Below are 13,477 nucleotides of genomic sequence, written 5' to 3'. Positions count from 1 at the left end.
TCGCTCGGTGGCCAAGCTCAAATTCAAGATGCTTACACTCAGACAGATTGTAGCGCAGGTCAAATCGGAGGATTGGTTTGTCACCATAGACCTCAAAGATGCGTATTTTCATGTCTCCATCCTTCCACATCACAGGAAGTTCCTGAGGTTTGCCTTCGGGGGAGAGGCATACCAATATCGTGTACTTCCCTTCGGTCTAGCACTGTCACCCCGCACGTTCACCAAGTGTGTGGATGCAGCTCTGGCGCCGCTGCGTCTACAGGGCATCCGCATACTGAACTATATCGACGACTGGCTGATTCTAGCGAATACAGAGCAGATGGCGGTTCAGCATCGAGATGCTGTTCTCGCCCATATGTCGAAGCTGGGGTTGAGGCTGAACGCCAAGAAGAGTGTGCTTTCTCCGGCTCAGAGAACCACTTTTCTAGGTGTGAACTGGGACTCGGTAATTATGCGGGCGCAATTATCGCCAACACGCATAGCATCGATCCTGGCAGCCGCCAAAGAACAGAAGCTAGGCCGAGCCGTCACTGTGAAACAGTTCCAGAAACTGTTAGGTCTCATGGCAGCAGTGTCCAACGTGATACCTTTTGGCCTACTGTACATGAGGCCACTGCAGTGGTGGCTCAAAACAAAAGGATTCTCCCCGAGGGGAAATCCGCTCCGCACGATCAAAGTCACGCGGCGATGCCTACGTGCTCTGGTCATGTGGAAAAACCCGGGGTTTTTATCTCAGGGTCCCGTGTTGGGGGCTCATGTTCGTCGCGTAACGCTAACGACAGATGCCTCTCTCACGGGCTGGGGGGCGACCATGAGTGGTCGCTCGTCCCAGGGTCTATGGCAGGAACATCAGCGGCACTGGCACATAAATCGGCTAGAGATGCTCGCAGTGTTTCTTGCATTGAAACAGTTCCTGCCCGACCTCAGGGGCCACCACGTACTAGTCAGAACAGACAACACGTCCGTGGTGGCCTATATAAATCACCAGGGGGGTCTGAGGTCTCGTCCGTTGGCAGACAGCCTGTCGAGACAGGGGCCGAGGCCCGGGGAATGGAGACTCCACCCAGAGGTGGTGGAGCTCCTTTGGAAGGTTTATGGGAAAGCAGAGATAGACCTGTTCGCTTCGGCGGAGAATTCTCACTGCCCGCAGTGGTTTTCTCTGACCCATCCGGCCCCGCTGGGGCTGGATGCCATGGTACAGGAGTGGCCGAGGCTGCCTCTGTACGCCTTCCCCCCGATTGTCTTGCTTCCAGGAGTTCTGGAGAGGGTACGCCGGGACGGGGCCCAGGTACTTCTAGTGGCTCCGAACTGGCCGACCCGAGTATGGTTTTCGGACCTGATATCTCTCCTGGAAGGGTCTCCGATGGAGATTCCGACCAGGAGGGATCTACTCTCTCAGGCGGGCGGGAGATTCCTGCACCCACGCCCGGAGATGTGGAAACTGTGGGCCTGGCCTCTGAGGGGGCTAGGCTCATAGAGGAAGGTCTCTCGGCCGAGGTCGTAGAGACCATCCTACACTCCAGAGCTCCGTCCACAAGGAAGCTGTACGCTTTGAAATGGAGACTTTTCTCAGCATGGTGCAGAGAACGCCAGTGGGACCCAGTTAACTGCCCGGTTGGTACAGTGCTGGAGTTCCTGCAGGCAAGGTTCTCGGCAGGGTTGACCCCCTCCACACTTAAGGTGTACGTGGCGGCCTTGGGTGCCTTCCACGTCCCTTGCAGTGGAGTGTCTTTGGGAAGACACCCTCTAATTACACGCTTCCTTCGTGGCACTTTAAGGTTGAGGCCAGTTATGCACTCGAGGGTCCCAGCATGGGACTTGGCCATTGTTTTGAGGGGCTTGTCCGGACCTCCGTTCGAACCTCTGGAGGAGGTTTCGGATAAGTTCCTCACCTTAAAAACCATCTTCCTTTTGGCCATTTCATCTCTTAAAAGGATAGGAGATATTCAGTCCCTGTCAGTAGGGCCCTCATGTTTAGAGTTTGCGCCGGGGATGGTGAAAGCATTTCTGCATCCCAGGCCGGGTTATGTCCCCAAGGTTCCTACGAGCCCAAGGGGCCCCATCACTCTACAAGCCTTCTGTCCTCCTCCGTCTATGACGTCAGACCAGGAAAGGTTAAATCTGCTGTGTCCTGTGAGGGCACTGGATACTTATGTCCACAGAGCTGCCCTGTGGAGGAAATCTGAACAATTGTTTGTTTGCTTTGGACCCCCTAAGAAGGGGGCCCCAGTATCCAAGCAGAGGATGAGCAAGTGGGTGGCCGAGGCCATCTCACTTGCTTATGAAGCTACCGGGCAGCCATCTCCACTGGCTGTCCGGGCGCACTCAACCAGGGGTATGGCTGCTTCTAAAGCACTTTTGTCGGGGGCTTCCCTCCACGATATCTGCAACGCGGCCGGTTGGTCGTCTCCTTCTACCTTCGTCAGGTTCTACGAACTAGACCTGGCATCTACAGTAGGGGCACAGGTACTCTCGTAACCGTGTGCGCTTCGGCTTCACACATACGAGACACTTGGTCCTATGGCGATGTGGGTATAAGCGTTCTCACAGCGTTTCGACGCAGCTCGAGTTCCCCGAAAGGGAACGTCTCAGGTTACGTATGTAACCCTAGTTCCCTGAGGGAACGAGACGCTGCGTCGCTTTGCCATACTCCCGGCGTGTCCGTGATCACTTACTTCAGGCTTTATCAGAAGTTAGCTCCTGTTTGTTTTCACGGACGTTTTATAGCTTCCGGTCGATGACGTCATCACGCCGACGATCGATCTTTTTTCCGATGGAATGGTTCTACAGGCGCTTCACGACGCATTAACGCAGAGGCGTTCTCACAGCGTTTCGACGCAGCGTCTCGTTCCCTCAGGGAACTAGGGTTACATACGTAACCTGAGACGTTCTTTGACTCTTACACATATACTGTTTGTACAAGCAAAGACTTGATACATAGTTTGATCAAATGTTTGATCTCAGATGTGGAGTGTGAATGATAGTAGCTTTGTTGTGGTTATAGTATAATGAGTTGGTTGTTAAATGCTCATTATAATTAAAAGAAAATCAGGTAAAAGGAACAAATAACCAGAAGTTGTGTGGCTGCCTTATTTTATCAAGCAGAATTAATAATTGTTTATGTTGGAAACCTACCAAAAATCAGATATGTAACTGTCTTTGATTTAAATATAATTGTGAGATGTTATAACATACCTTGAAGAAGACTCTTAATGAAGCGGCATAAATGATCGACAAAAAGTCGCCTCATGAATGACGCAAGCGCGCTCCAGTCGGTACGTTAAGTCCAAGTGTGAGTAAAGGCCAGTGGAGGAGTGGGGAGGTGGGACAATCGCACTTAGGCACAGTATAGTGCCTAGTGTGAGTACACCCTCAGTTTCAATTCAAATACACAGTTGTTTATATTTTGAGTGACGTAAACAGTTGAGAAAGAAAATTGATGTGTATCATTATATTGGAACTGTGCATTAGGTCTTAAAGTGACAGTAGCCTAATATACCTGCTGCTGTCATTAACAATACATAGCTTTAACAAACAAAGAATTTATTTTATTTGTTATATTGTATTTATCTATGCTCGTAATGTGTGTATTTGTTTTTATTTTATTACAGCCTCTTCACTTATCATGTTTGAACTTTATTAGTTTGGCTAGTAGTTTTTGCTTTGGTATTGATGTATGAAAGCAATGCCATAACTCAAAAACCATAGTATGATCTAACTAAACACCCCTAGTTATCATTATAGATATTGTTCTTGGTGTGAAGAGATTCTAAGCATCAGGATGGGCTAAAAGAAAGCTTTGCACTTTGTATGTCACAGCTTGTAAGAATGAATGAATAAATGAAAACCGGCAGTGCTCTCTAGCTCTTTGACAGTATAGTGTCCCCATCACTATACTGGGGTGTTAGCACCCACACAGACCACAGGGTGAGCACCCCCTGCTGGCCTCACTAGCACTTCTACCAGCAACTACCTGGTTTTCCCAGTTGGTCTCCCATCCAGGTACTGACCAGGCTCAGCCCTGCTTAGCTTCAGTGGGAAACCGGTCTTGGGTTACAGGGTGATATGGCTGCTGGATAAGAATGTCATTTTCAAGAATGACACACTCTCCAGAAGAACTAATATACCCATCATGCTCATAACTTGTATATGCCTAAATAAGAAACTGTCAATTTGTCAGTAAATAAATAAATCAAATAATAGACACACTGTGTGTTTTCCACTGCCGGTTTTCAGTAAATTGTGTGCGCTGGTGTCTCACCGGGTCATCAAAGAGCTCCATGATGAATGTGGCTACGCTGCCGTTGATGCCGATGAAGAGGTTGATGCAGGTCAGAACCACATACGCTGTGCTGGGAACGCTGAACAGAAAGGAGGCCGGATACATCATTGGAGTGATGGACCATCTGTGAGACAAAAACACAATACAAAAACTCACAAACACACTCCAGGTGAAAAAAAACTAACACAACAGCCACCACACACACTCACCCGTACAGCACCAGCAGCAGTATGAGCGCAGGCAGGTTGGGTGGAGAGACGTACGATTTTTGTTGGAAACACAGGAAGATTATGATGACGATGATACACGGGACGACATAATTACACTGAAACACACATCCAAAAACAACACAGAATCAAACTTTATTCTTAAAGACACCTAAGAACAATATGTTTATTTTAATTTTGAAATATTAATTATCACAACACACGCTTTCGGTTGCGGAATAAAAAAAATCCAGATGTATTTCAATAAATATAAGCGCTGCAAATTTTAGACTGAAACACTACGCTGTGTTCATTTACACACAAGCAGCTTCTTGCACAAAATAAACTCAAGCACTTTCAAAGATGTTTATTTTCAAAAACTTTCCAGGGCCACAAACTCTCAATGATTTCAAGGACCCGTGAGAACACTGAACATGCTAAATATTTCAGCAGATTTCAATGAGAAGAGTTTATAAAACTGCTGCCAACAAAAGCTTTTTTATTCAAAAACTGATTTATTGCTAAAATAAAAAGCTCAATGGTTTATGTATATATCTATATATATATCTATATATATATCTATATATATATATATATATAGAGAGAGAGAGAGAGAGAGAGAGAGAGAGAGAGAGAGAGAGAGAGAGAGAGAGAGAGAGACGTGTATATATATATATATATATATATATATATATATATATATATATATATATATATATATATATATACATACAGATCCTTCTAAAAAAATTTGCATATTGTGATAAAGTTCATTATTTTCCATAATGTAATGATACAAATTAAACTTTCATATATTTTAGATTAATTGCACACCAACTGAAATATTTCAGGTCTTTTATTGTTTTAATACTGATGATTTTGGCATACAGCTCATGAAAACATAAAATTCCTATCTCAAAAATTAGCATATTTCATCCAACCAATAAAAGAAAAGTGTTTTTAATATAAAAAAAGTCAACCTTCAAATAATTATGTTCAGTTATGCACTCAATACTTGTTCGGGAATCCTTTTGCAGAAATGACTGCTTCAATGCGGCGTGGCATGGAGACAATCAGCCTGTGGCACTGCTGAGGTGTTATGGAGGCCCAGGATGCTTCGATAGTGGCCTTAAGCTCATCAAGAGTGTTGGGTCTTGCGTCTCTCAACTTTCTCTTCACAATATCCCACATCCCACTCTTCACATTTCCCACATCCCACAATATCCCACATCTCTATGGAGTTCAGGTCAGGAGAGTTGGCAGGCCAATTGAGCACAGTAATACCATGGTCAGTAAACCATTTACCAGTGGTTTTGGCACTGTGAGCAGGTGCCAGGTCGTGATGAAAAACAAAATCTTCATCTCCATAAAGCTTTTCAGCAAATGGAAGCATGAAGTGCTCCAAAATCTCCTGATAGCTAGCTGCATTGACCCTGCCCTTGATAAAACACAGTGGACCAACACCAGCAGCTGACATGGCACCCCAGACCATCACTGACTGTGGGTACTTGACACTGGACTTCAGGCATTTTGGCATTTCCTTCTCCCCAGTCTTCCTCCAGACTCTGGCACCTTGATTTCCGAGTGACATGCAAAATTTGCTTTCATCCAAAAAAAGTACTTGCACACGCCTGTGCACGGTGGCTCTGGATGTTTCAACTCCAGACTCAGTCCACTGCTTCCACAGGTCCCCAAGGTCTGGAATCGGTCCTTCTCCACAATCTTCCTCAGGGTCCGGTCACCTCTTCTCGTTGTGCAGCATTTTTTGCCACACTTTTTCCTTCCCACAGACTTCCCACTGAGGTGCCTTGATACAGCACTCTGGGAACAGCCTATTCGTTCAGAAATTTCTTTCTGTGTCTTACGCTCTCGCTTGAGAGTGTCAATGATGGCCTTCTGGACAGGGTCGGTTCAGCAGTCTTACCCATGATTGTGGTTTTGAGTAATGAACCAGGCTGGGAGTTTTTAAAAGCCTCAGGAATCTTTTGCAGGTGTTTAGAGTTAATTAATTAATTCAGATGATTACGTTAATAGCTTGTTTAGAGAACCTTTTCATGATATGCTAATTTTTTGAGACAGGAATTTTGGGTTCCCTTTCAGTCGGTGATGGGAACGAGGACGAAAATAATGAACTTTATCACAATATGCTAATTTTTTTAGAAGGACCTGTATATATATATATATATATATATATAGACTATATATATATATATATATATATATATATATATATATATATATATATATAGCTGGGTCTATATCAGCGTTTCCCAACCGGGGTGCCATCTGACGAGAGCAGGGGTGCCGTGTCCAGACAAATCCTGTCCGCCTGTGAAATCGTGTCCGCTTATAGGACCCAACTTGGTCGTGGTTTTAAATGCCTGATCAAAAGCTGTTATACATGGTTCTGGACAAGCAATTGTTTAAAAATAAACTATGAATTCACACCACATACTCACACACACACAAAACATTTACTTGAAATATGTAATTGACCCTTCGCTAAGCCCTGCCCCCTTAGTTACTGTTGCTACGCTTGTCAAGCTTTCGCGTCTAGAACGTCTATTACAGTATGTATGCGACGGTGTCAGACATCCGAGGAGATAATTAGTCATTTTTGGCGAACAGGTGGAAATATCTGAGAGAACAAGAAAAAAAGGACTGCAGTATGCATTAGTGGCATATATCCGCAACATAATATGCAACTGATTAGAGAATAATTTCATTAAAATTTAAGCTAAAGCCTCAGCGCAATCAGCAGCCGCCTCATGTATGTTCATGCACAACAGAGTAAGAGAAATTAGAAAGTAATCAAATAATTATAAATCAAACAGCTTATCAATAAATCTTGTGGAATAAACACAAGACATTAGCCTGAAACCTTTGCAATGATTCGCCGGCTTATATTTAGAGCGCCGGGCTACTGCTCACGTGTCATGTATCTATTCCTTGGTCCTGGCACTAGCCAGAGATACTGACCTGAGCCATTCATCAAAAACCACACAGTAACTGAAATACAGCCTTGTAGCAGAAAGCCACTCTCTCAAACATGATGGGTTTTATTAATATTGTTAACACAGCCACTGGAACAATGGCGGGTCTTAATTTGCACACATTTTGTCTAAACAAACTACGATACAAAACTAATAAATAAAGCCAAGTCCTTTGTATAGTCTATACACTGCATAATATGTAATCATTTGCATCAGTCAAAAACCTTATGTTTTTTCAGTTTGTTGAAGCAAACGTAGGTGGTTTTGTTAATCCTGTTGACATTTAACGTTAGTTGTGAATGAGGTCTCACACACTGCTTTATTCACGGCTGGCATTTCTTAGCTTGAGTTTTACGTTTGGGGAAGGAAATAAATTACACCCTCCATCCAAACTTTTAGGATAGGCCTCAGATTTGCACAATCCATATGCACAAGTTCGCATCGGCATGTTTCCCTTGCTCGAAAGCTTGACAGACCTTCCGCGGCTAGTTACGGTTGCTTAGCCACGATTGGCCTGTGGCAGTTATCGGGCGTGGCTTAAGGAAGGGTCAATTGATTGCTATAATAGGAGCAATAACATGTTGAAAATTATTTCAACTGATAAACTAATAGTAATAATAAGTAATAATACCAATACAAAATCATAACATAGTAATATACCTATAATGTAAATAATAAAGAATACAAAAAACAATAAAATACAGAACATGTGAACAAAATAAATAGATTATATACTATGCTCTATGCTATGCTTATACAAGCACTTACAGCTTTAGTTATATACGACTAGTATAATGAAAAATTTGTAAGACTATTTTAACACAATTTAAACAACAAAAATCAATACGCAATTTTGTAAAAATTGTAATCAGGCTCTGAACAGATTACCCAATAAAAGTTCTTTCCGCCAATAGAATCCTAAGCAGACACGATTTGTTGTGACACCGGTGTCATGACAAATCCTGTCCGCCTGTGAAATCGTGTCCGCTTATAGGACCCCAGAGCAATTCTATTGTTATATTGGCTGAAAGTACTTTTAATGGGTAATCTGTTCAGAGCCTGATTACAATTCTTACAAAATCGCATTTGGATTTTTGTTGTTTAAATTGTGTTAAAATAGTAAATATAGTATAAATAGTATAGTGCTAATATAAGATACATACAAGCATATCTCATATAATCTATTTTTTTGTGCACCTGTTCTGTATATTACTGTTTTTTTATTCGTTATTATTTACATTATATGTACATTACTATGTCATGATTTTGTATTGGTAGTATTACTTAGTTTATCGGTTGAAATAATTTAGAACATGTTTTTGCTCCCATTATAGCAATCAATTACATATTTCAAAAAAATGTTTTATATGTGTGTGTGTGTGTGTGTGTACTTAGTATAGCAATGAATTCATAGTTTATTTTTACACAATTGCTTGTCCAGAACCATGTATAATAGCTTTTGATTAGGCATTTAAAACCGCTACCAAGTTGGGTCCTATAAGCGGACACGATTTTACAGGCGGACAGGATTTGTCATGACACCGGCATGCACTTGCACCGAGGTTCATCTCACATCTGATGACGCATCTTTAATATTGGTTATAACTTGAAAATAATGCTTTATGTATGTTTCTGTCGATGGATACACGTGTTGGCTCCTCAGTTATACACTACAACAACAGCGATAATAAAAGAAAAACGTGGGCAAAACGGTCTCTTTGTAAACTGCTCAGTGCATGCGAGTGCTGCCGTATGTCCGAATATGACCGGTCATTTCACAGTCATCACCCTTGTGTAGAGCCAACAGACACGAATGAGAACTCGTGCGCGCTGAGATAAGATTTATTTCTGTGCACTCATCTGAGAGCGCGCAAACGTCTCACAGCGCGCAAATATGGAGTTCTCTTTCAAATCTTGCACTTGGGTGGACAAACTCACACAAAAAGTATGTCACATGTCCATCTTAATGAGTATCCAAGCAGACATAGTCTGAATATGCCTTAAGTGAACTTTTACAGTCTAGAAAGACGACATCTCTTTCACAATCTCAATAGTGCAACTACCCATTTGTGGGTTCAGTACGCTACAAAACATTTTATAGCACATCATTATGCAGTATTTCTTTATTTACATAGCTCTCACAGTAAAAATAAATAGAAAAAAATGTAAGATAACATGAACAAAGAAATGTAGCTTGATTATAAATCTTACTATGCTTTTGTTTTTTGTGTGTTATAGGTAAAAACGTTTCTTCTTTTTGTGCTGCATATGTTGCAAACCTCTTTTTATCTCCCTTGACACTAATTGATTTATTAGCACTTTATTAGTGAAGGTGAATTCATCTCTCTCCACTGAGAATGTAACATATGACATAGACCAATGGAGGCTGTGAACAATATTCAGCAGTAAATTGATAGAGTTTTAATAGAGTTTTAATTAGCTATCTCAGCTCCTCTTTTTAGTTCTCATGCACCCTTCACTTTCCATTAATCTAAGCAGAAGGAACATTAGAGGCACAGCAACGAGAAAGAGTGAAGTGTTTTGCATGTACCATATCCCAGGCGAAGTTGGCCAGCCAGTAGATGGTAGGATTCACGCCGCTCACAAACTGCAGATGTTTGGCTTTACTGACGCGCTCCTGAATGAGGAAGAGGACGAAGCTGGCGGGGATGAAGGACATGGCGAAAATCACACAAATCGACACCACCACATCTGTAGAGCTCATGGCCCTATAAGAAATGCAAAAATTATGTGCGATTATGACCACAATGAATTTACACATGCACATTTTAATTAAGATTTAAGTCTATTAAAATTAATGCAGTTGTGGGATGCATGTTTTATTTCCAGAATACAGTGACATTTTTGGGCACAATATCGGCAATAAAGCAGATTATGCATACACATAAACAGAATTCTCACTGGTGCAACTACATTCATAGTTCTGTTGACATGTTGACAAAGCATTTTATGGCACATCATTACATAGCATTTCATAATTTATGGACCTCACAGTTTTAAAATATTGATAAGATAAACATTTGTATACAAACTTGATTCCAAAAATGTTGGGACACTACAAATTGTGAATTAAAACCGGAATGCAATGATGTGGAAGTTCAAATTTCAATATCTTATTCAGAATACAACATAGATGACATATCGAATGTTTAGACTGAGAAAATGTATAATTTTAAGGGGAAAATAAGTTGATTTTAAATTTCATGGAATCAACATAACTCAAAAAAAGTTAGGATAAGGCCATGTTCATCCCCTCTTCTTTTCATAACAGTCTGCAAATGTCTGGGGACTGAGGAGACAAGTTGCTCAGGTTTAGGAATAGGAAAGTTGTCTCATTCTTATCTAATACCGGCTTCTAGTCGCTCAACTTTCTTAGATCTTCTTTGTCGCATCTTCCTTTTTATGATACGCCAAATGTTTTCTATGGGTAAAAGATCTGGACTGCAGGCTGGCCATTTCAGTACCCAATACCTTGGATATACCTAAATACCTCTGGGCCTTGGCCCAGAGAAAATGCCTTCTGGATCATGTTTAGATACAGCTTTAAATGGTAATGGTTTAGTTATGGCTTCAAATGGTTCAGGTCATGGTGGTTCATGGTTATTATATGAGTAGAGGTTACCATAAGTCTGAGTGGACGTCCATGACATGCGAAGTCTCACAAGGGTCAGTTCTTGCACCACTCCAATTCAACCTGAATATGTTACCACTGAGCCAAATAATGAAAATGAACAAAATTGCTTACCACAGCTATGCTGATGACACCCAGCTCTACTTAGCAGCACTATCAGCTAATGACTACAGCCCCATTGACTTCCTGTGCAAATGCATTGATGAAGTTATCAACTGGATGTGCCAAAACTTTCTTTAGTTAAACAAAGAAAAAACTGAAATCACTACATTTGGAAACAAAGATGAAATTCTTAAGGTGAATGCATATCTTGAGGCTAAAGATCTAATAATAAAACATCAAATCAGAAATCTTGGTGTGATTTTGGAGTCAGACCTGAGATTCAGTAGTTATGTCAAAGCAATAACTAAAACAGCATACTATCATCTGAAAAACATTGCAAGAATTAGATGCTTTGTCTCCAGGCAAGACTATTATGCGTTTAGCTATTATGCCAGCCGCAGTTGGAACCAACTTCCTGAAGAAATCAGATGTGCTCCAAAAGTAGCCACATTTAAATCCAGACTCAAAACACATCTGTTTAGCTGTGCATTAACTGAATGAGCACTTTGCCACTGTATGTCCGACTGATTGCACCTTATCTTATATATGCATCATTGTTTTATTATTATTTTTGATAACTCTTTTAGTTTACCTTTGTTCTTATCTTTGGTTATTGTATCTATATATAATTTTTCTTTACAACTATATATTTCTATTTCTTATGCTTCTGTTGATTATTATTTTTGGTTAGAGCTGTCTGACTGTAGGACTGAAGGAGAGCAGTGTGCTTCACTTCATTCAAGCGTTTTAGTCAGAAATGGTGAATGGCATGGTGGATTGTGTTCACCGACAATATTTTCTGGAAGTATTCCTGAGACCATGTTGTGATTTTCATTACAATAGCATTCCTGTTTATGATGCAGTGAAGCTCTTTTTATACCCAATCATGTTGCCAATTGACCTATTAAGTTGCAAATTGGTCCTCCAGCTTAGAGGTTAGATCGGGCTCAAAAAATCAAGCCCGACCCTACCCGAGCCCGTGCACGATGTGTCCGAGCCCGGCCCGGCCCGACACATTAATTGTAATTATGAGCCCGAGCCCGATTTAAACCCGACCATTGTTCAATACGTGGGCGTTTGATGAGAACGAGCCTGTAATGAGCAAAGCGCAGCGAAACGGACTGGTGAGGCTCATGATAAAACTGCATTTAGTTTTCAGTTTTCTCCACAGCGACTGTACTGCCGAATAACATTTTGTTGCAATATTGTCATGTTTAACACTTTGAAGCTGCTTTGAAACAATCATCATTGTAAAAGCGCTATAGGCTATAAATAAAGCTGACTTGACTCCGCTCAATAATCCGCAGGTGCGCGCTCATGATCCGCTCACCGGTAAACTGATGTTTGCTCAAATCCAGCTCAGACATTTATCTGTAGCTTACTTTGTTGTTGCCATTAAACAATGTGTTTTTTCCTTCATATTTATGTTTAAATATTATAATATTATTTTTACATGTTTCATCTGATTATGATAAGTGAAAAGATGCGAGTGGGTCAGAAATGATTTTGGTGGTTATATTTAGTTTAATATTAAGTTTTGTTTTGTTGAAATCATTTTTTTCGTTTTGTTTAAATTGTATCTTAATTTTAAAAAAGGTTTCTTAGACCAATTGCCTGGATTTAATAAATAAAAAGCAAATAGCAGAATAAAATTATGAGGTGAAGTCGTGGGAGTGATCGCTTTCATTCCTCATGCACTGGAGCGCGCGTCTCATTAATAAACCGAAACTCAGCAGGCTATACTTGCCTCACAGACATGAGAAATATGCGTATAGAAAGCTTTAAATGACCACTTTTAAACGAAACGATTCGAAGATATTTAATTAAGCAAAGTGCAGTGTTCACGAGCAGCTCTTGACTCAGAGCGTTTCTGTTTATAATGCTGCGCTCCATCACTGCTCGAGCTGTGAGTTTAACACGCATTTTTACACTAATCCTGACTTGTGCAGCTTTGTAGCCTACACATGTTTCTTAGTTGTTGTATTAGTTCTTACTTTGCTAAATATATATAATTTCTGATTAGCATAGCTTTCTGCCCACCCAATTAGACTAGTAAAGTAGGCTAATGATTAAAAAAAAAAAAAAAAACGCTTGATCACGGGCCCGGCCCAACCCGACCCGAGGATAGTGCAGGGAAATCTCAGCCCGACCCGGCCCGCGGGTCGGTTCGGGTCAGGTTCGGGTTCGGGCTCGGGCAGAGAATCTAAACTCTACTCCAGCTGTTCCTTATATGTACATTTAA

At 41.4% G+C, this 13,477-nt stretch overlaps 1 protein-coding gene and 1 pseudogene across 1 annotated transcript in view; both read right to left on the bottom strand.

Annotated features, from left to right (window-relative positions):
• The window catches only part of LOC137051932 (phospholipid-transporting ATPase ABCA1), a 365,555-nt gene that overhangs the window by 60,637 nt on the left and 291,441 nt on the right, over positions 1 to 13,477 (bottom strand). The window contains exons 37-39 of the mRNA XM_067428858.1: positions 10,033 to 10,210; positions 4,492 to 4,607; positions 4,262 to 4,406 (exon numbers count right to left, since the gene is read on the bottom strand). Coding sequence (XP_067284959.1) covers positions 4,262 to 4,406; positions 4,492 to 4,607; positions 10,033 to 10,210 — 439 coding nt within the window. The remainder of the gene's footprint in view (positions 1 to 4,261; positions 4,407 to 4,491; positions 4,608 to 10,032; positions 10,211 to 13,477) is intronic.
• LOC137089063 (5S ribosomal RNA) lies at positions 3,961 to 4,077 on the bottom strand (annotated as a pseudogene).

This window comes from Pseudorasbora parva, chromosome 1 (assembly GCF_024679245.1).
Source record: "Pseudorasbora parva isolate DD20220531a chromosome 1, ASM2467924v1, whole genome shotgun sequence".
NCBI classification, from domain to species: Eukaryota; Metazoa; Chordata; class Actinopteri; order Cypriniformes; family Gobionidae; genus Pseudorasbora; species Pseudorasbora parva.
The sequence above is the reverse complement of the archived record's forward strand: the minus strand, read 5'-3'. Positions and strand labels throughout refer to the sequence as shown.